Raw genomic sequence first — 27,984 nt, 5'->3', positions numbered from 1 at the left:
CTTCCCTTCCATCCAGTCCCTGAAACATTTCAGCCGAGGCCAGCAGAGCCATAAATAAAACGATAAGAGCTTAAAGCACTGCTCACAGCAGGGCACTCAAGAGTAGCCAATACGGCCGGCTGTGCCAGCTCTACCCCAGGCCAGCCCAGGTGAGCACAGACTCCCCCCTGGTAGCTGCAAAATGCTGTTATGCACCACAAAACAAAATCTCATAACCAGTGAATTCACTGAGCTTTTCTGATTTCAACCCCAAAAATGGAGAATTGCAATTTGCTGGGATAGCAGTGAGAGACCTCTCCCTTTTTCTCCCACCTTCTGTCCCCTAACTTTTGTTGTTCTCAGCACCATTAATTTGAGGTGTGCTCGTGCTCGCTAAGCAGTGCCCAGGCTCACATGCTGCTGTCCAGTAAACCTGCCTGCGAGGGGAGAGATTTTGCAGACACTGAGCCCAACAAACATTAATGGCCAGGCCAGGCTTTAGCAGGAGCCCTGTGAGTTAACAGCATCCCAAAAAAACCTTCCCACAGCTGCTGCTCTCACCGTATTTTCTGGCTCAGCGGCAAAAAACCCCAAGCAAAATGATTCAGAGGGCTAATCTCGGTTTAACCTAAATTCATCCAGCGCCATGCAAAACCAGCATAATCTCCCACAGCTAAAAAAGCCGGCAAGTCTGCAGCAGAGCTGTTCATTACCTGAAGGAAAATGTTCATGCCACGTACTGTAACGCTCCATAGACTCTGATTAATTCCCCTATTCCTCTCAAGGGTTGTAAATATTTGGATTTCGGATCACAAAAGGCTGCCAAGGGAATAGGGCTCTACAGGAGAGAGCAGCTTTGCCTCCATAGGTTTTACAAGGCGAAGCCAGACACCAGATAAAGGATTTAGGACAAGGATGCGATAGTGGGTGGGACGGGCCGGTGAAGGGAGGCTGGATGCGTTTAGGGTATTGATTTGCCATCTGAGAACTACATTATTCAACAACACAAGTTTTACCTGTGAGTTGAGGGTGTTGGTGCTTTCTTATGACACAGCATCAGGGGAGGGATGGGGAAACTCTTTTGCACCCAGGGATGCTGGGCGGGGCCAAAAGCATCACACACAGCACAGTCACCCATGCATCCATCCCTCCTGGGCTCATGTAGGACACACCAGCATGCATTAAGAGACTTGCTGCTGGCTCAGGTCACCCCAAGGGCATCATGCTGTTACTCAGAATCACAGAATGGTTTGGGTTGCAAGGCACCTTAAAGCTCATGTCGCTCCCATGGGCAGGGACACCTTCCACTAGACAAGGTTGCTCCAAGCCATGTTCAACCTGGCCTCGAACATTTCCAGACATGGGACATTCACAACCTTCTTTGTTGTTGTTTTGGGGTTTTTTTTGCAAGACTACTTCTGCAGAGTTGGAGGGGCCCATGCCAGCCACCAACAGGGTGACCCAGTCCTTTGGATCAAACCAGTTTGGTGTGGAGAAAAACTGCCTCAATTTGTCTGCATTTCGACAGACAAATCAGCATGAGTCAAACCTCAATTAGCTCTAATTAAAGACCTTCCAACCAGCAGATTAAAAAAACCAAAAACCCAAAGATCAACCTCCCTGCCTCCTCCTGGCAGTGATCTCTTGGCTCCCTGGACTGCTGCGATGCAGATCAACCGTCAGCACAATTCTCCAGGGATTGTCTCCCATGCACAAGCTGCTTCCCACAGGCTTCCTGCATCCCGCCCAGAGCCATTCTATCACCACCCACATCGACAGTGCAGGAGCCAGCTCAGGAAGAGGAGGCAGACAGGTTACAGCAGGTAACACCTCGCAGAAACACAATGTGCTGCTGTGCTGAATGTGCACCCCTGGGTACTTTCAGGCTTTGACATCCCACACACAGCTTCAGGATCTCCAGGGCAGGGGAATGGCCAACTCCTAAGGCTGATCATGAGGGACACTCATCTGAAAAACCCCAATCAGATGCATGGGGAAAGAGGATGTGCCAGCTTGGGTGAATTTGTTAAAAAACTCCTTTGCTGAAACAAGTCAAATTTCTCATGTGGATCCACTTGAGCCACCTGCTTAAAAGATCAACAACCCAATTTTACCCATTTCTAGAAAAACAAGTGAAACTGATGGGGAACCACCACAGTCCAGGTGCTGCTGGACACTGGAGAATACACCACCACACTCTTTTGAAAAACAAAGAGACACAGAAAAGGTGGTTGGGAAGTCCAGAAGACTTGTGTACAGTTATCCATGAGAATTGGGTTTGCTCATTCTCTGGAGCATCCGCTTGATGTATTTCCAGAGTTATGGGCACAGCCTGTGGTTACTCCATCAGCAGGAGTCCACCATCCCAACAAGTCACACAATAAACCCTGCTCCTGGAGCTACCACCTCCATTTTTGTGCTATTTGATAAGCATAACCTGATGATCTTGGCCAAAAGAGTTCAAAGCTTAGAGGCATTTAGCACTGCACAGCCCAAGTCTGTAAATTAGGCATCACTCTCATGAACAAGCCCCAGGTTTTATCTGATGTCCTTGCCCAGCGTTTTGCCATAGAATTCAAAGCAATAACTAGGAGGACAGAGGTTACTACCTACTCCAGAAGAGCAAGAGAACAAGGTGTCCTTCTGAGACACTGCACATACCAGAAACTTTAATTCACATATGCAAAATGACAATTTTCTCTGCCTCCCTCCTCTCTCTAACCATAGTTTTGTCTTGGTCTTTTAATTTCACTTTTTGCCATCAACGAGAGGACAAGCTGCTTAGTTACCAGGAGCTGGAAGGAAAAACCAGTAATTGAATGGGAGCAGGAGAGCTGGGGCAGCTGGCAAAGGGAATCTATCCAAGATCTGGGCAGGGCACACAGGGTGATGCTTGGCACACACCTGACTCAGGGTCTCTCAAAAACACAAGCCCAGGGCGTCTGCCAGTGCCTCAAACCCTGTGATTTCACACAATGGTTACAAGGGACCAAGACGTTTCATACTATGAGTGAAGTGATTTAAGATATGCAAGACAGTGAGGGGACCACAGTCTCTCTTAAAGGGTGAAGTCTGCGATGGTCAAATCAGGATTTGGGAATCCCCTGCCCTAACAAATGCTATGCCCCATAAGCTTTACTGTCTGTCAAGGTCCACTTTGCCAGACCCCCATCAAGTGCCCAGAGAGGTCAGCAGGCACCCACCTGCTCCCGTTTGGGTCTGGGTCACTGCTGAGGCAACAGGAAATGTTTCAGCAACCAGTTTAGGGAGAAGACCCCTCCCTCAACTTCCCCCACTTCCACCCCTATGCTGTCCCATTGGCTTCCACATTCAGAAAAAGCCCCATCCATCACCTTTACAAATGCTTCCAGACCACTGAGTTACTAGAGGCAAAAAAATGAAACAAGTAAAGCAGCCGTGGCCAAAATAAACTGCAAAGGTCACTGAGGCACCTTCCAATAACTTACACCCAGCTGAGAACCTACTGCAGGATATTCTGCAGCAATTTATTTATTTTCCCAAAATATGGGACAGGTTGTTTTAAGGCCAGGGCTGCCAAAAGGCAACAGCTCTGGAGGGCTGCATGGACTCCCCAGTGCTACTGGTCACCATCTTGGAGGAAGCATCATTTAGTACCCAAGATACTTGGCCCTTCTCACAAAATCCATGGCATTTAATTACAGCATTTAAGAGCAAATTTAAAGGGAGATGCTTTTTCCTCCATGTCCCTGACACAAGGGCTCAGGTACTAGGTCCTCCTGGTGATCTTCAAGGATAATGTGCAAAGCACAACACGGGATTTAAGAGCTCATCAAAACTTTGACTAAGATTTGAGCAAACTTTGGCAAAACTTTGCTCAACAGCAATGTACAACTTAAAATAAACCCCCTGAGGAGCTCTGTGGAGAGATGGAGCCCAGCGAAGCTCTTAGCTAAGCTCCAGGCCACAGCTGGGTGCCCTGCCTCCACACGCTCTCCAGCCCACGCGGAGCACAGCCCATCGTTACCGGCGTGGTGTCCTCCATCAGGCCGCGGATCTTCTCCACGACATCGTTGCGGCGGTGCTGGCGGAGCGCGCTGATGAGCTGGGCCAGGCTGGCCTCGGGCCCACGGATGGTCCAGTGCTGCAGGGCGGCGTAGGCACGCTCGTGGTCGGCCGCGTAGCCGTTGGAGAAAGCCGCCACCTCCCGCTCGCTGGCGTTGCACAGGAACTGGTAGATGTCCTTCCACTGGCTCCCCACCTGGGCGGCCACCAGCTTCAGGATGTCGATGCCTGCGGGGGGGCAGAGAAGCTACAGGTGAGGCACGGGGCTCTGCAGGCTTTAGCAAAGCTTCTCTCATCCCCAAATAGCCATGCTTTGCTTTTCTCGGGTTGGTCTTTGAGATTTTGCTGTTGTTATTATTATTTTAAGACCTTTCAGAGTCCATGCTGCAGAGAAGCACAACCCATAGCATGCTCAACAGCTGCCTATGCACATAAAGGGTGACAGACCCGTCAGATGCCCCAGCGTGCTCTAAAACCAATCACATAATTTATCTGTGAAGTTTCCTGCACTCTTCGGCACAGGAAAACCCCTGGTACTCAGCCAGTGCACGGCTGGAGGAGCAGGGCAGGAGGGCCACGTGCTCATCCACACGCCTGCATTGAAGCCACTGCTTGGAACAGGAGCTGGATTAAGAGGTGAGTCACCAAAGCACCTCTATAAAGATCTGTATTTCCATAACAGAGCACCTACAGCAGCTATGATCTCATTTAGAGCCATTTCCAGTGCGGACCGGTGGGATGACTCAGTTATGGGGTGGGAGACGCTGCACCGGGTGAGCACTGGGTGAATGGAAGATCTGGTAGGAATTTTGCTCTAGGGAAAGCAAAAAGACAGAGTTTCCCTCAGAAAAGCCCTTGACACATGCTGGTTTGAGACGGTGAGGGTTTTCTCCATGAAGGTTAGGGAGCAATACAAACAACACACTTATCCTTGAGTCTACTAGAGGTCAGGAGTTACACCTTCGTGTAAAGCCATATATCCTTCATAACAACTAATGAACCCTGTTTTATCAAGCTGAGCAACACCTTTTTTTCCAACAACCACGCGAAGGGTCAGCATAGGTGAGCTGCAAAGAGAAACTCACTTTTTCCAGAGAGACAAGCGCACCTCAGGTTTCCAAGTGAGCCAGCATGCCCCCATCACTACAGGGAGCGCTTCTCTTTCCCTCTGCAGGCACAACAGCTGTGTCAGCAAAATCAGCTGCTTACAGAAGAATATCATAGCCATGGTCTTTCCATCTGGTCTAAAATCTAACAATTTCTAATGCTGTTTAGACCAAACCTCCCAGCTCCAGGTCACAGCTCTGATATAGCCAAATAGATTAAAAACAAAAACAAAAAAAACACCAAAAAAACCTCAACCAAACAAAACCAAACAAACAAACCAACCAAAGACACAAAAAACCCCTATACAGCCTTATATAGATATATTGCTATCTCCTTTTTATATGTAAACATATATGTACCAATATGCGGTGGGTTGACCCTAGCTGGACACCAGGTGCCCACCAAAGCCACTCTATTCCTGCCCTCCTCAGCTGGACAGGGTACAGAAAATATAACAAAAGGCTCGTGGGTTGAGATAAGGGCAGGGAAAAGATCCCTCACCAGAGTGTCACTGGCAAAACAGACACGGCTTGGGGAAATTAGTTTAACTTATTACCAAACGAACAAGAGTAGGGTAATGAGAAATAAAAACTAAATCACTTCCCACCCACCCTTCCCTTTTTCCCAGGCTCAACTTCACTCCTGAACTGTCTCCTTCCTCCCCTCAGCAGCACAGGGGGATGGGGAGTGGGAGCTGCAGTCAGTTCATCACAGTGTCTTTGCAGCTCTTTCCTCCACAGGAGGAGGAATCCTCACACTCCTTCCCTGCTCCACCATGGGTCCCTTCCACAGGTCACAAGTCCTGCCAGCAAACCTGCTCTAGGTGTGGGGTTGTCACTCCTTCTCCTTTACTGACCTTGGTCTCTGCAGAGTTGTTGCTCTCACATATTCTCACTCCTTTTTCTATTGGCTGAAGTTACTGGCTTTTTTTGCCCTTCTTCTTAAATCTGTTATCCCAGAGGCTCTATCATTATCCCTGATGGGCTCAGCCTAGGACAGTGGTGGTTCCTCTTGGAGTTGCCTGGCATTGGCTCTGTCAGACATGTGTGAAGTTTCTGGCAGCTTCTCACAGAACCCACCCCTGCAGCCCCTGCTACCAAACCCTTGCCAAGCAAACCCAATACAATATACACACCCCTATATAAAATATATATTCACCTGATATATTTATATATATATTACACATACTTTTATATATTCTAATCTATGATACAGCTATTTTACATATATGTGTATATATGCTTATATAAAAAAATACATATACAAAAACGATACAGCTTCATGATATTTTTGACCAAACCTCTTCTCACTTAAGGGAAGCTTATCAAGGCCTGCTATATATAGACTTCAGTTTTCGCTTCCAAACTAGATAACACAGCCATGAGCCCACGTTGCTTGGTGCATTCGCAGCCGGTGCATTCAACCTGCTCTAAATCAGAAACACCAAGAAACACAAAGTACAAACCACATTTTGTACTTCCCCACCCTCCTCCCACCACAACCACACTTCCCTCCCGAGCTGTTTACAGTCACGTGCATGTACTATCTCACATGGGTTGTAAGAGTCAAAGTTTCTCCCACCAGAAAAGCTCAGCTCACCAACCCAGCATGGGGGATGCAGCCCACCCAAAAAACCCCAAACCAACCAGAGGACTTGGTTTAAACTATGGAGAAAAGGCTGCAGACCTGCTGTTGAGATTTATGATGGGGTTATTGACGTGTCTCAGATCATTAGATGCTGTTGCCCATCACATTACAAGAGTGTGGCAGGAATTAAGCCTGGTCTTGTTAATGCTTCCCAGATGAAGACCCAGTGGTCCTCAGTTCAAGGGACACAGGTTGCCTGTGTGCTTCAGGCAAATCCCAAATTCTCATCCACTGGTGACTTGGCATCCATGTTAGCTGTCAGTCCTGTGCAGGAAGGACAGACAGACCAAACCATGCTGGCTGCCAAGCCCTTATGCCTTCCCATATCACATACCCTGGTCAGTAAGAAGCCCAAAAGACAACTTAGGCTTGGAGTCAGGTCCTTTAAACCAGCAAATCCAACTGCTTTTGGCATAAGAGCAGCAAAATGCCAGGTTTATGCAGCTGCCACTTGATTTTATCACTCAATCCAGGGGATAAAAAAACCCTAAAAAATCCCTGAATACAAGGGCAGGAAAAGCTCTGCAAGGCTTGTGCACCAAGGTAAAAAAAAGCAATGCAAAGAGGGACGAGCAGGTTTGACACCACCTATTATATATGTCTATCTATAGAGAGATAATGATTTATGCACTTAGATATATATATATAGTGCATAAGTCATTATCTCACTGTATAAATCTTGCAGAGCTTTTTTTACTCTTGTATTCAGGATTTTATTCTTGCTGGGTTGAGTGGCATATATATAGGTATATGGATAGAGATAATGCTGCCCATTTTTTTTATAGACACACATGCATAAAATGAGCAGCATTGGGTCCCCCTGCCAGCACTTGCCCTGCAGCAAGACAACACGTCATAGCTGGGTGGGGGCTTTGCCCACACCCACTCCCATGCACGTCAGTCATACAGAAGTATCATAACATAATTTGCTGGTTTATTATCCCTGCATGGCACACCTAATCCGCCCAGAAAAAGAAAAACCCATGTACTACCTGCTCCTATCCATGCATTTAATGCTGATAAATCCCAGTGTTTACAGCTGCTGTCCTGGTGAGAAAAGTTTTCAGCTGCTCGCAACTTGATTTGCGCCGGTTTTATGCAGCGACATGACATTTATGTCCTAATGTTCTCACACAGGATTTATGACGAAGTGCTCATGCTCCTACTGACATTTTCAAGTTTAGTATATTTAATCTCACCGTTCAATAAACTGGGCCCATAAACATGTTTATATCCCTTGGCAATAACATCCCAGGGCACAAGAACACACCAGGCAGCAGAGGACTTAATGGCGCGTAATAATCTTTGAAGAACAAATGTTCTATTAAAAATGAATTTGGAAATGCCTACCTTAATACTGTAAGAACCTTAAACTCATTTTCTTGCGACTATTAAATAAATTTAAGCCCCATATGTTCGCTACATCCACTACAATATTGTGCAAACAAAACCCCAGAGAGATATGGAAGAGACACAGACATGAGCACAGATTTGGCTCCAGTCAGTAAGAAAAACACTGCTCCCTCTGTTCTTGAAAAATAAGATTAAAACCATTACATGACAAGTTGTGGCTGCATGCTGCCAAGTATTACTGCTCCAACAAAAATAAAATGGTAATGCATGTAATAAGATTACCATCCTACTATTTCCATATTTCCAGAAGTCCTACGAGTTAACAATGCAGAGCACTAATAGTGCCAGAGCATCCTATCATGATGGGAAGGTGCCTCCCAAAGTGCATGGAGCAAAAATCCCAGCTCCATCTTAGGTCCTAGGTCCTCCCCAGTCCCTGAACCATGAGAACCTTTTCCAAGCACACTCATCTGCACCCTGAGGATGGAGATGATGCTCAAAGCCCTCCAGACCCCAGCAATCCCAAGTAAAATGGCCAAGCTCAGCAGAGATGGTGCTTTAACCCACTCATTTCACACTTCCCACACAAGGCTGGTCACAGCCACGTTGATGCTAAAGCTAAAGCTGGTCTGAGCTTGCAACAGCCTGAGTTGTCTTCCTTCTTTATCACAGGCTGTAAGGACAGCCTGGGAGAGCTGTCACCATCCTGCTGCAAATGCAGGAGACACCACCACCACATTATCACCATCAGGAACCATCACCATTGATGACTCAGCTTTGGTTGCCTCAGACAATGGAAACACAAATGAACCCCCACATCTGAATCCAGCTGAGCTGTGTTTTCCATGGCCAGTCCAGAGCAGGCAACAATCTGAAGGATCCAGGACATTCACGTGTGTCTTAAGTACCTGGGCAGGTGGCATTTCAGTTGCCATTACCTTAACATTGCAAGTCTCTAAATGCTGTGATGGGCTACTCCCTGTAGCCACCTACTATTTTAAGGTAGTGATAACCCCAGAGCAATGATCAGCTCCACTTCGAGCCAGGACAAGGCCAACATGTTGTGCATAGGCAAGTGTAAAGCCCACGGGTGGATGCACACACATGGTAACGTGGGCACAACCAGGCCCATCTACAGCCAGGGCACACTGGGAGAAATGGAGACAAATCTGGAAATGGAAAAATGCTTCCAGAGTGGCACAAGCAAACAGCACTGCTGAACACACATCCAGCTCATCTGCAAAGACACTGAGCTGAAGGGAGGACCTTTCTGAAGAGGCAGTGCAGAGAGATTGACCCCCACCTCTCTACAACCTCCTTTCAAGTAGTCATAGAGAGTAATAAAGTCCCTCCTGAGCCTCCTTTTCTTCAGGCTAAACACCTCCAGCTCCCTCAGCTGCTCCTCATCAGACTTGCACTCCAGCCCCTTCACCAGCTCCACTGCCTGTCTCTGGACACTGCTCACCTCTGCCTTCCTTCCCCATAAACACCATTTCAGTTTACTTAAGTGACTTCCATTTGCTTATTTTGAATCTGGTTCAAGATTTTTCCCACCCATTTCCAGCTCCTTCAGATGTGTCCTGCCTCACTGGAGCACACTTTGATGTAGTCAGAGCAGTCAGACTCCTTCCACGTCACCAAGGTGGTCATCAAACACGCACATAAGACTTGGCTGGGCTTTAAAGGCTTGTTCTGGACAAGCCTCACTGGTCTCCCGTAATCCTGCTATTTACAGGTTGGACACAGATCCAATTCTTCAGCATCATTTGGCCTCCAGCAGGGCAAGAAGCCAGTGTGGCGCGGGGCCGTGACCGGCAGTGCTGGCACGCTGACGTACAGTACCTGCAAGGGGCCATTCCTCTTCTCTGCCATTATTTTTTCACATCTTTAAGCAAACTCAAGAGCAGCGGAAGAGCCACCCCGCCAAGGCTACACCCCAGCACCTGGCAGCAGATACAGTGAGGTCTAACCACAGCTTGGCCACAGAGGAGCTGCAGTTCCTTCCTCTCATGAACAAAAAGACATCATTGTTTTCATTTTCAGAACTCAAGCCAAACATAACTGGTGTTTTTCAGAAGAGTGCTGCTTAAGAAAATGCCACCTTCGAGGAGAAATCTCATACTCAGAGCCCTCCCAAGCCATGTGTTCTCTCATCCCATTAATAACAAAGAATGAAGGGACACAGCACAGAGAAAACGTTTAACTCAACATCAGTTCAAGTCTTATAAGGGGTCTTATACAGCTAGAAAGGAAAGTTCAGGAGATTGTCCAGGACCTGTGGCACACACAGTCTCATCGAGTGAGCAGCTCATCTGCCCACGGTTCCAGAGACAGCTTCATGAAGTTTCAGGAAGGCTGGATTTCAGGAGGCTCCATGCTCCAGCCTTTGATCATCAGGGACAGGTCCCACCAGTTCACCCACAACATCTGGGGGAAACTGACCCCTACCATCCCAGTAGAAATCTGAGCCGAGCACCTGGAGCTTCCACCACCTACATATTGACACAGGTATTCCAGAGATGGGCAATATTAGTCTGTGCACCACATGCAGTGACAAATCCTGACTGTGACAGGCTGTCTGGATGAAACATCACAGACAGAGTGCACAGCCCAAGGGCACACACAAGTCAGACAGAAAAACCTCGGTGATGCAGCCCAACCCTCCCCTACATTCGGATAAAAGCTCCGAATCACTGCAAATGCAGCTCTGCTCCTGAGCTCAGCCCACCTCCCTCCCCCAAATATCCTCCTGACTCATGCGAAACACAGCCAGAGCAGCCTATTTTTACCTCTGAGCACACACTGAGAGCCTGCATGTACAAGCGAGCCAGGATGCGGCACATCCACACTCCAGCTGACAAGATACCACAGCTCAGCCAAACCAGGACTTAGAAATCCCAAATTCCCAGCACAAGTACCTTTCCAAAATACAAAAATTTCACCAATTCACTGCTGCCAAAAAGGGACATTACTGGAAACTCAAACTCCTCCCCCTGCCCTCCAAATATATTTCAGGTCCTAAATGAGGTCTGGAAGATGTGGAAAAGTCCTGCACCTGGGTCAGAGCATTGCCAGTATCGGCACAGGCTGGGGGAGGAAGGGATTGAGAGCAGCCCTGCCAAGGGGTGTTGATGGATGAAAAATTGACCATGAGCTGGCAATGTGCGCTTGCCCACCAGAAAGCCAGCCATATTCTGGGTTTCATAAGAAGCAGCATGACAAGCAGGTTGAGAGAGGTGATTTTCTCCCTCTATTCCACACTCATGAGATCCCACCATCCAGCCCTAGGGTCCCCAGCATAAGAAGGATGTGGAGTTGTTACATCAGGTCCAGAGGTGGCCACAAAAATGGTCTGAGAGCTGGAGCAGTTGCCCTAAGAAGACAGGAGGAGAGAGTCGGGGTTGTTTAGCCCAGAGAATAGAAAGCTCCAGGGTGACTTTACAGGACCTTCCAGTACCTAAAAGGGCTACAACAGAGCTGCAAAGGGACTTTCTGATGAGGGCGTGGAGTGATACAACAAGACAGAATGGCTTTAAACTGACAGAGAGCAGGTTTAGATTAGATATTAGGAAGAAATTCACTGGCACAGGCTGCCCAGAAAAGCTGTGGCTGCCCCATCCCTGGAAGTGTTCAAGGTCAGGCTGAACGGGGCTCTGAGCAACCTGGTCTAGTGGAAGGTATCCCTGCCCATGGCAGGGGTGTTGGAACTATATGATCTTTAAGGTCCCTTCCAACCTAAACATTTCCATGATTCCAACAAGAGCCTTTGTCAGACAGGAAGAAAGGACACACTCACAAAGACTTGTTAACGATCTGGTAGTTTTCGCAACCAGGGAGGACAGTGCTGCTATCCTCCCAGGACCCAGTGATTCACATCCTCAGCAAGTGCTGTTTGGGCAACAAACCACTAAATCCTTATGTTTGGACTTGTTTTGTTGTTTGTTTGTTTGTTTTTTTAAAGACAAAACCAAAAATCTTGCAAGGCAGGAAAGGACTCCTTAACAACACCTCCCACATGCTCTATGGAAAATAACCAAACCAAGCAGTGGAGAAAGGTCTAGGATCAGCCACATGCAGTTAGGAACATGTTTCTGACCTGGGAACTTGAAGGTCAGCAAGAGACAAGACTTTCCTTCGCAACACATGTTAAGTGGAAGTCATCTCTGTAACAGCACCTTGGTCCAACCCTCCCAGGACCCACACAAGCTCCTGCCCACTACTATGGGATGCTAAAATGGGAACCTGCAGAGTGGACTTGCTCTTCCTTCAGTTTGCATGGGAATGGCCAGCATAAGTATTTTATGTAATTATTAAATTTTAAACAGCTTTCGCAGAGTTAATCTTCATTATAACCCTCTGGGACAGCTGGTAGCCCTGAGCACGCACGCTACCGTGGCCAGAGCCTTATAAATATCCAGACACCCACAGATGCCAACCCAAGGATTAAATTCACCTCCTGCATTTTTTTTCCCCCCAGTCTTAGAGAGCAAGTTAAAAAAAAAATCTGCCTTGTTATTCGAGGAGTGATGTGTGAGAGCCTTACTGAAGTGTGAAATCACAGCCCTCCCGGCAGAAACTGGTGTCGGGTTTTTGGCAAAAAAACCACACTGGGCTTGGACTGTTTTTCTCCAAGGACAATCCTCCTCTCCTGCAGAGCTGCCCTGCTTCTGACACTCGGCCCTACACCTTAATGGGCAGGCACAAATCCCAATCCCTCATTAAATTAATACAGGGGCCACCCAGGAATTTTGGCCATGGGGTAATTTGGTTTTTTCTTTTCTATTTTGAAGCAGACTTGGGAGCAAATGTCTCAACTTCACACAGACCTGATCATGCTGTGGATAGATGGCTCGTGTAGTAACACACATTAAAAGTGATCAAGCACCAGTCTTTGGTGCTAATGCAGTAAGGTCAAGGAACAAGAGATGATAAACCTGTATATTATTAGGTTTCCTCCTCTCTAAGCAGAACAGCAGCCTCTCACGTTTGCATTTTCCAAGGCTCCCTTTCACCAAGAAGTCCTGGTCAGCTCTTGCATATGCCTTCTGGAAAACATAGAGCTTCTCAAAAGGACAAAGATGATTTTTGGGGAAACCTGAACAATGTTTTAATTTGGGCGGTTCATGGAAGATGGTGCTCTGATCTCATCAGATGTCAGCCCAACGCTCCTATGGCAGAGGTTTGTGCTGCAGATGCAGAGTTGCTTCACCCCACCCAAAGCAGAGCATTGTGCCCATGTTGGAGCAAACATAGCACAAAATGCAGCAGAACAAGCTCCAGTGAGGAATCAGTCCTGTTTTAAGCATCCATATTCGTTGTGGTGCCTGGCACATACCCTCCTCTTCCAATTTAACCAGCTCCCTTTCTGCCTGGGTCTCACTCTGCGGAAGCGGACAGGCTGTCATCAGAGGACCAGGAGTCATCTGCAGATCATCAAGCTGAAGATGCCAGAGGAGAGACTGCTTTGGAAAACAAAAACAAAACACACCACCTTTCTGCCTCTCCGTTTTGGCAGGTAGACAGACATTAATCCCTCATCTCATGCTCTACCTGCCAGAGTCATATCAGGGTTTGCACACAAGCCTAGGGCTGCTCCTCTCCAGGCGTAACCTCAATTACCCAATTATGTCAGCAGCACTGGGCACACCTGCCCTCCTGAGATGCTATGGCCATCCATCTCTGCCCTACCTGTGGTCTGGGCACAAAAGCTCGAGGCCACCACAGTTTGAGGCTGGTGAAGCTTTTATCCCCATCACTCCTCCCAGTGCTCTGCAGATGGAAGAGATGGTCTCCAGGGGTGTGTTTCCACAGCAGCCCCTGCCACCGAGATGGGACCTGTTCAGGAGCTGATGACAGGGTAAAGGACCTCTACCAAACAAAACCATTACACTAAGTGGCTCACATTAAGGGTGTGGTCTCTTTAACATCCTCAATGTCTTCTTTGGGAGCAGACCAAGCTCAGGCCTAGCCCTGGTCCCTCAGCAACCAATATGCAAGCCAAGGACTATTCCTCAACTCCCCACTTTGATCTTGAGCTATTTATTATCAGCACAGAACTTCTACCTGCAGTCAAGCCTCAGCTCCATCACAGCTGCAAACAGCTTTTGCAGAACACTTAATGTCTCTGATTATTTAACCAGAGGCTTCCTGGCCTTGCTCTCACCACCCACTGCAATAATGTGCAATTACAAGACTTGAAGAAAAATAAAAGGGAAGTGGCATCTCATGCCAGGCCAGTGCTGCCAAGATCTGTTTCTTTGGTCTTTTGACTCCAAAAAAACAAAAATCACCAAACTTTCTTCTTGCCTCTTGGCATATCAATTCAGGCAGCTGCTTCTATACACAGGTTTTACTCTAACATTTTACAGCCTTTGTATTTCATCCCCCTGCTACTAAATGTGTGAATGTCAAAGGCAGCACTATCAGCAAATTCTGCAAGAAGAATTCAAGCCCATCTTCATATTTGGCATAGAGTGATGGCAAATTTGGCATTGCCATGACATTTGAGAGACAGGCTTCAATTCTCAGTTTTTATTGAAAGGTTTCTGCCTAGCTCAATTCCTTGCCTCTGAAAATATCTGAAGAAAGGAAATGGGTATTTGCTAAAATAAAGGGATTGTTTACAAGAAAGTCCTGTGTGTAGGCTGTTCTTGATCTTCTAAAAAAAAAAAGAAGTCCTACAAGGTTAAACCACAGAGCCCTATCAGCCCAGTACCCACATCACTCAGGCACCAAGTGGATAATTTCTTGGGAAATCTCTGGCAAACTGTTTTTCTCCTTTGGATTCCCATCGGCAGGGCTGCAAAGTAAGAGACAACTGAAGCAGGAAGAGGTCCAGCTTCTCCAACCACAGCTGCACTGCTGGCATTGCTTTACCTTCTCAATTCCCTGTAGACAAGACGTCAGGGCTCTGGGAAGAGCCCCTGTTGTGTGGGTGGACACAAGGACAGATGTGGAGGTAGGCTGGCTGCTAACTCAGGCCACTAGTCATTGCAAGCTCTTCCCAGACCTCTGAACCATTTAATCCAGTGAGAATCATTGGCATTTGCTGCCTTGGCTGGAACATATCCATGTTAAGGACATGTGTCCTTTTAACACCAGCCTCCCAAGCTACTTCTATTTTTATGTTTGGGTTGTTATTTAAGGCATGTATTATGCCAGAAAGAGGATGGGGCACAGATACCAGCTCACGGGGAGATGAGGTCAAGTGAAACACCCAGTGACAACAACTGCTGACCAGGATAGCAAACCTATCTCAATTATTTAAACAATTCAGGAATCAAGTGCCTTCAGGAACTGGGGAAGAGCTTCAGCCCCTACTTCCACCCTGAAATCCTCCTCTTTTGGTAAGGAGCCCAAGCACAGTGAGATGACTTTGCTCCAGCACAGAGCAGTGCTTCTGCCACCCTGACTGTGCTTTACCCAGCACCCATGGCCTTGAAGCAACCAGTAATAAAATCCTCCAAACAGGCAAGGCCTTGGATGCCCTCCTGGTGCCACAGGAGGCTTGGGGGGTTGCTGGTGTGAAGGCAGGTGCCCAAGCACAGCTCCTCCAGGAGAGGCTCCAGAGCCTACCTCAGAACCGGACTTTCCTTTTGAAGGTTAAAGATGTTTACTGAAAAGATTAGGAGGGAGGAGGCGGTAAACTAGGAAAAAGTTGGGGGAGACTGTTTGCAACAGCTACGTAAACAGGCAATAAACACCACAACCCCTCGCTGGTATGCTGCCAACTTACAGGTGGGGAGGTCATAGGGATGTGGGTGCACTGCCAGTACCCAGCCCAGAGGCTTCACCCCCAGCCACAGAACATAATTTAAAACCTAACTGCTTGCTCTCCACACCTCTATTACAACCACAAACCAGGCTGGCACCTGGGGAGCAGCTGTGGTCCTCACATCTAAGGAGGCTTTGCTCTGGCTCCTACCATAGAGGGATCTACACAGCAGCACAGAAGGGGAAAGATATCCTCTCTGCAACAGCCTGAAGTTTAGCCCTGGCTGTAGTCACCCCTGTCTGAAACGCTGCTTCAGGATGAAGCATGATTTGGTACAAACACTGCTGGAGCAGCAGAAAGCTAAGCCATGACACGGCAGCTCTGCAGTTCATCTCAGCTGTACAGCCAGTTATTAAATGAAAGGTCAATTCCTTTATGGCACTACACCTCTCCTTTCAAGTAAACAGTCTTAAGAGCCAGATGTTCCAACTGGAAAAGCAAAGAGGGATTTATACACTGCCGCAGAGGAGAATAATGAGAATAATTTCCATATCTGACATGACAGAGCACCACCACCAAGCAAGAACTAATGAGCAAGGCCCTTCCAGCTAATGTAACAGTATTTAGTTTGCACTAAAAGCAAGACAAAGCATTGATTGTTTTGCACTCATCTGTCTGCCTTGATTGCACAAGTTCAACTGAGGACATTGGGCAGGAGGAAGTCACGAAGCCACCCGCGCCAAGGGGGAACCAGCGTGACTATTGCACGAATGACTGGGAGTAACGGGGTTATTCACCTCCAGACTCCATCCAGGCTGGTTTATCACCTAAGATTGGTTTTGCTATTACATCCAGATTATTTCCCAATCTGGAAATCCTGCAAAATTGATGCACTAGCTGAATTCAGCTGTTAACAGATGACAGAGAAGGCTGGAACAACTCATCCTGGGAAGCACAGGATGACCCATGAATGATGCTGTCCTCCAAAGGATGACAAGATCTGGATAGTGAGGTTACAACCTAAATATTTAGGGTTATACCTAAATACAGTCTCATTGCTCACCACATAAACCTTCTCTTACTTGTATGGTTTCTTTAATGTGAATCATGCTTGGAGACCAAACACACAGCAGTGCCCACAAAGGCAGCTCAGTGTGTAGGTTTCCAGAAGGACTACCTGCAGCACAGGCATTTTGGCACAGGGTCTGAAACACCAGGTTAGAATCCAGAACTGCATCCACTGCATCCATCCAACTTGGTCTGGTCCCTGCTCTCAATCAATCCCTGTCCTGTACGAACTCAGCCCCTGCTCCGAGATGCTTCAGAAAACAGGAAAGTGTCAGAAATTCAACCAACTGGTAATTAAGGACTTGGGGGAAAGAGTTAATACAGTTTAGTAATAACCACGTGCTTTTGGCCAATGAATCATGGCCAAAGACACATGGTATTTCTGCTAGCACCCACAAATAAGGATGTCTAATGAAGCTCTGCAACTCCATTGCAGATCATTCACCACAGCCTCAAGGACCATGCTTCAGGTACCACAGATTTTAGGGACAATGGAGTGCAGGGGTTATGGGAAAAAGTTATCACGAATGGGAAAAAATTATCACAAAAGGAAAAAAGCTTAAGAAACTGCAGCCCAAGAACTCAAAAGACTTAAAAGGAAACTGATAAGCAACACAAATACAAGAGAAGGCAGAAAACTAATTCCAACAAGACCTTACCGGTTCTATAAATGCATTAATGAAGGCAAACAAAGTGTAGGTCTGTTAATCGGCAGGAAGGTGAAGAGAGTACACGACCAAAGACGCCCTATTCAAAACCTTCTTTGCTTTGTACTTGAGCACTCAAGGATGACTTTCATCAAGGACTGATCTCTCTTAAACCTTACAATCTTTGTTCAATCCATTCTTTGTTTGCCCCCCCTTGTTAAATGTGCTTTTCTAAAGGTTAACTGTGAACGGATGTTTAAGGTTGAGCAACGTCAGCTCAGAGTAAGGACTTGTCAGTGCTGTCTGCACAGGATCAGGAGGGGTCAAAATTGCCATTGTAGCTCTGCAGAGGAAGAACCACGCACCCTGCTCAGTGCTCACAGTCATGCCACCATTAATTTATTACTGATTCCAATTTAATGATCACAACATGTCATCTTTAAAGTCTCATCAGAAAGCTGACAGCAAATCATCCACTAAATGAACAGAAAACACTACTAAAAAGAGCGCCCAGGCAGACCTGATGACACTCGTGGAGCTGTACACGTCCACGACATGGCCTTTAAGGACAACCTTCCTGGCTCCAGCACAGGCAAAGGGCTGGGGACACAAGCCAGCAGCTGGGATTTAGGGCTAAGAACCTGAAATTGAAGTGCTGCCAAGAGGCGGGGGATGACTCAGCCTCCCAGAAACTGATGGGGTGAGGGTAAAAGGACAACACGAAAGATAACCAGACCCTGAGTCACCGAGAAAATAAGGACAGTGTAACACATAAGGAAAGTGGAAAGGAAAAAGAAAGGTGTCTTCACTCAAGAGCCTTCTACCAAGGATGAGTGGGAAGAAGGAGAGGAGGTGGAGCGAGCAGGTGACATTCCCTCCATTAACCCTTCCTCCAAGAGCAGGGACACGCCATGGGAACTGGAAGAAGGAGAAGCCAAGGATGAAGAAACATCTGAGGAACCACTATATGAGCTTTGTCCTCACTACAAGACCCAGAAAGTTAGAGAAGCCATCACTGGATGTGGGGGCAGCCCCTCCAAAGCCCAGTCACTACTGCTCACCGTGCCCGTTGCAGTAATAGATCCACTTCTCCCTGTTCTGCGTGGGGGTGGTGGACTTTTTCATAATAGCTTTTTCCACAATGGCACTGGGATCTTGCCTGGGCCCTTTCTTCAGAGTCCTTGAGCTCTTCCTGACGCTGCAGACAACGATCACCACCAGGACCAGCAGCAGGAAGAGGACGATCATCCACGGCAAGTGTTCGTTGATGTCGAAGTGCTGGTGGACGTTCTGCGAACCTCGCCGGGGGGGCCTGTATGGGACGCTGGACTTCTCGCCTCCCATCATCTCCAGCGACGGCTGCTTCTCCAGCGCTTGGCTGGTCTGCTTGTGCCGGTAGCTCTGTGCCTGGCTGGTGGTGCCAGAGCCCATGAGGGTCCTGCCAGCACCGTCCGTCCCGTTGGCCGAGGTCTCGTTGTCGTAGCGTGCCGGCTCCACCACGCTGCTGGACGCACGCGGCGCTGGGGAGGGGACAAAATCGGGAACTGAAGAGTTCAGACCTGCGAAAGGAGAGGAGAGTTCAGTGTCACAGCACCGGAGATGTGATATGGCAGGTCTAAGACCCTGCTTGGCCAGCAGGCAGAAACCCAACGCCAGGCAGCGAGAAGGAGTAGAGGTGAAGTTGAGGTTTGTCTCTGGGAACAGACGGGTACAGTTACAGAGGGAGTTTTGAGGTAAAACTGGTGGTTAAGGCTGGTGGCAGCTTATTAAAAAAAATGAGTTATTATAGGCATATTGTTAATCTGTGTTTGTCCCATATTCAGCATTTCTCAGAAAACTCCCAACTTTGAGCAAGTTGATTTTTCTTTCTTAAGTTTACAAAAATTAGTTTTAGTTCAGTTGTGAAATTTCATATTGGGGCTAAAAGTACAAAAATACATAACAATTTGCAGGCTTAGTATCTCTCCACTGGATTTTGTTAAGGATGCACAACCTTTTTATCAGCACTGCAAGCAGTTGAAGATGCATCAACTACAAAACAGGTTTCTGAAGCAACCAAACTTCCCCCTAAGAGCTACCTTCCATCTTTATTGAGTTTCCTTATCAACCAACAGCTCTCAGGTCCCAGCCAGTTGCACCACCAAAGCCTGGCGAGAAGAGGAAGAAGGGCTGTTGTGGCAAAAACTGCAGTGTATTTTGGAAACTCATCTGTTGAAGATCGTGCCTCATCCCAGCTGACGCAGAGAGTGGGTCTAACCATCTGTAACCTGGTTTTGCCCCTGACTTGATTACCCAAAACACTGTGACCAGGACACAAACAGGGAAAACCCTTTAACTTTTACGTAATTGTCTGCAGTTGATTTCAAAGTTCAGGAAACACTGTCCTCTCCCAATGATAAAACAATGTCAGAGTAAACTTTGAGACCTAACAAAGGTGAAGCATTGGAAGCCTACCAATGTCAACACTTCCTTGCAATTATATTTACCAGCTCATGTGTTAAGGTTATCAAAAATTGCACTTTTTAACTAAAATGCTTAATATGAGACACTGTAGGGAAGCTGCTTCCCAGGGAGTGCAGAGTACCACCTTGAGTGGGGTCCTACAGCAGCAGCCCCAAAACCAGCCACAGCTAAAGCATCATTATAAAGACTGTGAGGATGAACCACTCCCAATTAAGCAAGAGAATGGGGAACTCCACCTAGTTCTCCCCACTGTTGGTAACTTGTGAAAATCTTAGAAATTGAAGAAAGTAAAGTTACAGGACAGCCCAGGCTCCTGCAGGGCTGTTTCAGCAATGATTCTCATTCAACTGTACTCTGGCAGAGTACGGAGTGAAACACAGCAAGGAAAGCACAGGCACAAAAGCAATGAATCCATCAGAAGAGTCATCTCCCTGCTGCAGGGAGACTGCAGCAGGGGCTTTCCTGCTGCATCCCAACTCGGGTTCACCACAACTGCACAAAGACTTGTGCCAGCGCATCACAGAGATGGGGAAAGAGGCTGGGGAACGTGATGTCCTTTCAGCCCAAACAGCAGGAGAGCCAGGAGTCTGACCATGACTGCAGTCTCACTGAAAATGTTATTAAATGCGGTTTAATATAAGTGAGGGCAACCCAATATACTCTGCAGCTGCCTTCTGGCCAAGAAGCAAAAGCACCACCCTGGCTTTAGACCAGGTTGGTTTTTAACACCCTAAAACCAACCCTGACCAAGGCAGGAACACAATCCCACAACCAAACCCACATCTGTGTTTACGTGGTGGACGTTACCTTTGGGAAGATCAGCGGTTGGAGGAACTTCATAGGGCTGCTCACCCACTTCGGTGCTCGATGAAGTCAAAGACATGTTCGGAAGAGACGCTGGAGGACCACAAACGTTGTCGCTCTCCTTCGTCCCTGGCTTGATGACCACCATGTTTTTCCCAAAGCAGTCAGTGTATGGTTTGCACTTCATCACACTAGAAGGCACATCAGAAAAGGTACCACGAGGGCACGGCTTGCACCTCACGTCTTCCGTGTCGGTTCCTTTCTTGCGGACGCCCCAGCCGACCGGGCACACCGTGTAAGGGACGCAGGTATCGTTCGTCTGAAACGTACCAGACAGGCAAGTGCACTCGCGGTCAGTCAAGGCAGTACAATGAGTTTTCTCAATCATTGGCAGTTCACAGGGTTTCCTACAAGGGTGGCACCGCTCTATGCCGTTCTCATGCTTGGTGAAGGTCCCATCTGGACAAGGGCTGCACTCTCTTAAGGTACTCTTCGTGCAGTGCTTAGACACGTAGGTTCCTGCGGGACATTTGTCACAGGTCAGCTCTTCATTGGTGGCACGGTCGAGGTGGCGGTACTTGCCAGGGGAGAGGCTGATGGCATTCTGCTCAGAGGTCAGCTTCGACTGACCATCAGCGATGCCAAGGAGCATGAGCAGCTGGAAAACAAACAGGAGGTATCAGTCAACAACAGCATGCAACCGGAGCCCTCTCTGCCAGCGACCCCTTGTAGGTTCAAAGGGATGTCCCAGAGGCATGTCCCAGAGCCACAGGACCATGGACAAGTTACTACGCCCAGGGGAGGGACCTCAGTGAGGCTGGAGTGGAATAGAACCCGAGGAGGTGGCACCACACTCTCCCGACACATCGCCAGTTACAATTATAATTCCCTAAACTTGACACCACACTTCTCAGTGAGACTAAGCATCATTTACACTGCAACCCTGCCAGGGTGGTAAATACTGCTAATTGAGTTTCAGCAGTATGTGCTACCTGGGCACCCCAGGAGAATTCAAACCAGCTTTGCATTTCAAGGCTGAGAGGCTCCAGCACAAGGCAGGCGCTCGCCGAGAAGACAAAAAACACACACAGGTGGAAGCTCTGACCTGTAAAACTTTCCTCCTCTATTTGTTAATCTGCACTTGTTCAAATAGTTACCTTTCTAAGTAATGCAAACCAGGACAAAATCCAGGCTAGCAGCTGTTTCTGAACCATTTCTCAGCCCCTCTGCCCTTCCACAAGTTTTTATGGCCCAGTGCAAGCGTTGGGTTGGTCAAGACCACAAGGGATGTTCTGCTTTGAGCCTCCGACCACATCTGAACTCACTCTAAACTCACCAGCTGCATTAGCAAGAGGAGAGAAAACCTGGTGCTATTTTTACAGCTGTGCTGTAACTCAGCTCCTCATTGCATCAGACACAGGTAAACGGATGCCAGTGTTTAGACACTGAAATAAAACCAGCTGGACTTCGCCGTACAATGGCTATAAATCTGTTTATCTTTACTGACTTCCAATCCTAAGGCTTTATTCCCTTAATTCCTTCACATTGATCCTGCTCCATCCCTAAGAGAAGCCCCATCTACCAAGAAGGATCTCTGCTTCCCCCAGAATACCTCTGGTCCATGGATTTAACATTAGTTATGGCAGCGGAGATAAGATACCAAGAACAAAAGGCATATCAAAAGAAAGGCTGACACAACCTCACACAGCATGCAAAGCAATAGGAAACATTTTCAAGCAGCTGCAGGATAAGTTCAGAGGGTTAGAGGGAACAAGTCAGCGTTACCTTGAATTTTCAAAGGTGCTTTCCTACACTGAAGGTAAAAAGACCAGAGACCCTAATGCTGTTCAGCTGCACAGCCAAGCACATAAATCACTTGGCTGTGTTATACAATCCCTCGCCTCCCGCTCTGCTACCTATTCTGGGCTATCAGCCAACAAGAATATATTCAGAAGAAAAAAAAAATAAAAAAAGGCTCCCAACAACATGACTCTGCAGAAGGCACATCACGGCAGAGCCGCAAGCCGCGCCGCATCATTTTTTTGGTGCAGTCTCTCTTTTCCTGGAAACACACGGCACATTCCTGTTTCACCTGCTAAATAATTTACGGCTTGGGATTTGTACAAAACACTTCATATTTTTATTTTTTTATTTAGTTAGTTTTCTCCCCCTGAAGCAGCAATTACAGAGCAGGCAGAAGCAGGCAAGCCCGCAGGAGCTGACGAGGATCCTGCAGCGGCCAGACTAATTACAGCACGTCAAATTAAAAAGCGGGGCTGCCCTGGCAGGCAGCAAAGGCTTACAGGATGCATTTTATTTTTCCCCTCCCCTAAGACATGATTTAACAAAGCGCTTAGCTGGCACTAAGGAAACCTGCCACCCTCCCCTGTAATCTCCATGACGCATCCTGAATTAGCAATCCAGCCTCTCGTCGAGGTGGAGTGGGGGGTCACCTGTGTTACTCACCCTCCTCCAGTGCCAGCGGGACAGGGTGTCGGGAGAGGCAGGACAGGCAGTGGCTCTCCCACCTTATCAGGGGTGAGCTGTATACTGCTGTCTCAGACACTGATTTCTCCCTCAGCATCAAGCCGGACCTCGGGAAAACCATAGACAGCCCTGCTACAAGCATGTGCCATGGGTTCCCTCCTGCTCTCCCTGTTTTTCCCATCTCCAGCATCTTCCCATCACTCATCCGGGTGACTAAAGCCTGTAACAGCACCAGGTTTGGGTTGGGCTTTTTTTAAACCCTATCTCAAGCAAAGCAGTGCAGTGCTGGTATTTTTGAACATCCTAAGATCTTCAGCTGCACATGCACTTCCAAGCTTAGGGAGAACAGCAAGTTCCAGTGGGGGCAGGCTAAACAGCTTTGTGCATCCGCTATTTATTCAGACTGGCATTTCTGGTCCCTGAAATAATTCAGCTGCTTGGGTTTCGCACCCCTTGGATCTCTGCAAGCAAAGGCCAGGAGCAGAAGGACATCTTCAGCAAAAAGGGGTGTCTGCTGGTTTGTTCTGTCACCCTCACGGCTGCCCACTAGCACACAGAACAAGACAACACCAGTTGTCTTTCTGGCTGACAACACCAGTTTGCCAGTGAAAAAACCAACCAAGTAACAAAGCGATCTCCGCTGAGCCGCTGCATTTCAGTTCATTACTCCGGTACCAAAGGAAGTGTATAGGGTAACAAAAAAACCACAGGAGAAACTGTGATGCAAGACAACACTACACAGCAGATTTGGTTTCAGCAGTTTCAGCGATGCTCCCCGTGCCCGACGCAGAAGCAGCTCTTAACAACGAAGGGTTAAAAGGGACAGGAGTCCCTTTCCAAAAGGGTCAAGTGGGACAGGGCAGCCACAATCTCAAAGAGCATCCCCAACTCAGCACCAACACCCTGCAGTGCACGAGCAAAGGCACTGCCCAGCCACCTTCACCTATTTGAACACATGAAGGTTTTATGGTATGAGGAAGTCAGATTGGGCTGAGGGGCACTACCATTCTCACCTCCCCACATTGGGAAACACTCAAACAAGGGGACCTTCATGTTCAGCTGCAAACAACCCCTTGAGGCAGCAGCACCCCACAGCTGGCATAGGCACATTCCACCTCACCACCACCCAGCTTGAGGACTCCACCTCAGTGGTCACCTCTGTGCCGTGTCTCCATCACCCTCTTTCAATAGCTGTGTGCTGCAGGGGAACCCAATGGGTAACCTGCACAATAAACAGCTTTTGGGGGTCCACAAGCTGCCTGGGCACTTGCACAGAGGATGCTGCTGCGAACACCTGAGCAACCTGGTCTAGTGGTTGGCATTTGTGTCCATGGCAGGGAGGTTGGAACTAAATGATCTTTAAGGTCCCATCCCACCCAAGCCATTTTGATTCTATGAATACACATCTCACTCAGGACCCAAACCTGCCTGGTGAGTCAAAGCACCAGCAGAAAGCTGGTGAATCAACTTTCTGTCCAGAAATTTGTGTCCTAAAATGCTGTGACACCGAGACTGTTGTAACCTTATGTTGTGTACAGTGGCACCCTGCTACCAGTCCTTTGGGGACACAGCAATAAACCTAAAACTAAAGTAAAAATAAAATAAAATAAAGTAAAGTAAAGTAAAATAAAGACAAAAGGCAGCTAAACGCAGGGCACTTGATCCCAGTAGAGAAGAACAGGAGTAGAGCTGTAAGCGAGCGCAGGGACCAACAGTGCTAAACTGATACTCTGGGAATGGTTTCCAAGCAAAACCAACAGAATTTGGTAGAAACAGCAGCTGGCTCCATGGTGATGACTTGGCACAGGTTGGGGATGAGCTGCACTGCCCGCCACCCTTCCCAAAGATCAGCTGCACCCTTTGCCGACAGCACCGGGAAAGCACTTGCAACATTAAAAAAATAAATATACAAAAACCCCAGAAAGACAAATAAACTAGTCTGGAAGTTTTACGGTAACTTGGCAGACAGGAGGAGCCCATCTCCTGCCCCACTCTCAGTAAAAAGGATCGAGTTACTCAGACCAAAAAAAAAGTTGCCTGTGAGGAGAGTATCGAAGAGAAAAGCAAGTTTCTGCATCTTGCAACACAACCAGCTATTTCAGCTGGTTTGGGGTTTGTGAAACCAGAGTCCGAGACTCACTGCTCAGCAGTTCCTTTACTAGATGTCAGGAGTGAAACGCAGGCAGATGAGTGAGCCAGAACAGCAGCACTGCAACATCTGGTCCCCATGAAGGAAAACCCAGCAGCCACCCCTGCAGTCAGCGCAGACCCAAGCTCGCCAGCATCCCCGCCAGCCATGGTTTTGCTCCAAACAGATGAAATACCCCAGGTTTCCAAAAGCCCCAAGTTGAAGCAAGGTGACATCATACAAGTTCCAGGTGAGGGCAGTGGGGAGATGGTGGAAACCACCTTGCAGCAGCTGGTGGGTGCCCAAAAAATCCGCCAAGCAAGTGAAACCATGGCCAACACCAGCCCCATGCAACCGCTACCGCTCCTAAAAAAAGCAGCCAGAAGGATTTGGGTTTGCTGCACCCATATAAGACCCACCAGCTATGGATTTGAACACGCTTCCCTCAGGCTGGGAAGACATTAACTCCTTGTTGGGCCAAAGGGAGATGCCCAAAATGTTGAAGATATTGGATGAAAACCCTGGAAGCATCCTGCCAGCTCACAAGCAAATGGGAATTTTGTCTTACAGCTCATTTGCTCATACACACACAGAAGTGTGAGAACACACAAGTAACATACATGTGTTTGCTCTTAGTCTCACTTTATTCTCCAGAATTCTATTTCCCAACACCTTTTACATCATCCTTTTCCCCTTCCCCCTACACCCTTCATTCCCAACTGACCTCCAGGATCCTAGCTGGAGCTGCATATCTCAAGTTCCTCATCAGCATCTCATCTTCCAGAGAGCACTTGCTTCTCCCAGCGGGAACCCGGCGCTCGGGAGCGCACGGCCAGCACCGCGCACGGACCTATCTGCTCCGCCGCTGCCCCAAGTTACCCTTTGCCTTCAGAGGCTTTTTCCCAGCTAATGCCCTTCCAGCTTCAGATTATTTGTTGTTTACTCGGATTCCTGTCGAGCCAGCGCCAGCTTGCTCAGATCCACCTTGAGTTCAAGAGCAAGTGCTCTCCTCGGTTACACAACTCAGCCGCAGCAGCTGCGGCGTCTGCCTGACACACCGAATTACCATCTCTCCCCAAAATAGACGGGATGTAGCCCTAAAGCGCTGATTGGGAAGGGCCCTACCTGGGAAGGTAGATGTGGAGATGAAGCTGCCGGAAAACATTTCCCTGATAAGTCGAGGCAGCTGCCTGCCATTCGCTACGGGGAGCTTTGCTGCCTGGCCAAAGGGTGGCAAGAAAAGCAGCTGGGACGGATGGGTGGATGGATGGATGGATGGATGGATCTCTGCCCAGTGCCGAGCTCCAGGAGCGGGGCAGAGGGCAGAACAAGGATCCGCTCAGCCCTGGCTATGCGGCACAGCCCTGGATGGAGGATGCCTCCGCCTGCGCTAACATGGGGATGGGAAGGATGGATATCGCAGGGAATATCCCACCCAGCCAGCGTTCCCTGCCAGGACCTGGGGCTGCGGGACTGGGTGGGCAGCACACCGCGGGGAAGGCACAGGGGAGCACCGCACACCCCCCGGCGGGGAGGGGGGGCCGCAGGACACCCAGATACCCTCTGATACACCCATCCCCTGCCCACCTGCCCCCGCACTGCAGCACGTCCCCACCCACCCCGCGGACACGCGGATGCTGCGCGGGCGGCGCAGCCTCGCACCGAGCACCCCGAGCCCCGCGCACACACACACGCACACACACACTCACCGTGAGGACACCGGTGATCCCGGCGGCGCTCCGGGTCGCCTCGGCGGCCCCCATGGTGGCGGAGCCGGGGGGCTGCGGGCGAGGCGCTGCCCGTGCAGCCGCGCTGCCTCAGGCGGCGGGGCGCGGGGCCGGCGGCGGCCGGGCGCCCATGGTGGGGGCCGGGCCGGGCCGGGCCGAGCCGGGGCCGGGGCCGGGCGGGGCGGGGGCCCTGCCGCCCGCCGCGCTCCCACCTGCCTGCGGGGCCGCCGGGCTCTGCCGGGCGGGCGGCGCCACGTGGGGGCGGCGCGGCGGGGCCGGGGCGGGGCGGCGGCCGTGGCGTCACCCGCCCGCGCGGCGGCTGCGAGCGAGGGCGCCCTCGCGTGCCCCCAAAATATCGTGTGCCCCCCACAGACCCTGTGGGACCGAACTGTCCTGTGCCCCCACAGCCCCCGTGGGACCGAACTGTCCTGTGCTCCCACAGCCCCCGTTGGACCGAACTGTCCTGTGCTCCCACAGCCCCCGTTGGACCGAACTGTCCTGTGCCCCCACAGCCCCCGTGGGACCGAACTGTCCTGTGCCCCCACAGCCCCGGTGCCCTCAAACCCCCTGCGTCCCCACAGACCTTGTGGGCACAAACCATCCTGTGCCCCCAAAACATTCTGTGCCCTCAAACCATCCTATGCCCCCAAACAATCCTGTGCCCCCACAGACCCTGTGACCCCAAACCCCCTGTGTCCCCGTGTCATCCTGTGCCCCCACAGCCCATGTCCCCAAACAGTCCTGTGCCCTGACAGCCCACTGTGCCCTCAAACCATCCTGTAGCCTCACAGCTCTGTGCCCCCACAGCCCCTGTGG

General features: G+C 49.1%; 1 protein-coding gene across 2 annotated transcripts in view; it reads right to left on the bottom strand.

Annotated features, from left to right (window-relative positions):
• TNFRSF21 (TNF receptor superfamily member 21) overlaps positions 1-27,309 on the bottom strand; it is a 34,950-nt gene extending 7,641 nt beyond the window's left edge. Inside the window, exons 1-4 of one of the 2 annotated variants that reach the window (XM_064650705.1) lie at positions 27,151-27,309; positions 20,830-21,484; positions 18,621-19,118; positions 3,986-4,251 (exon numbers count right to left, since the gene is read on the bottom strand). In XM_064650705.1, the coding sequence (XP_064506775.1) occupies positions 3,986-4,251; positions 18,621-19,118; positions 20,830-21,484; positions 27,151-27,204 (1,473 nt within the window). In that variant the 5' untranslated portion in view covers positions 27,205-27,309. Of the gene's footprint in view, positions 1-3,985; positions 4,252-18,620; positions 19,119-20,829; positions 21,485-26,165; positions 26,229-27,150 lie in introns of those variants that run through there. The other variant, XM_064650706.1, reaches the window with a different exon arrangement.
• Between the last annotated feature and the right edge of the window lie 675 nt (positions 27,310-27,984).

Source organism: Pseudopipra pipra, chromosome 3 (genome assembly GCF_036250125.1).
Source record: "Pseudopipra pipra isolate bDixPip1 chromosome 3, bDixPip1.hap1, whole genome shotgun sequence".
NCBI lineage: Eukaryota > Metazoa > Chordata > Aves > Passeriformes > Pipridae > Pseudopipra > Pseudopipra pipra.
This window is presented reverse-complemented; position numbering and strand designations above follow the sequence as displayed.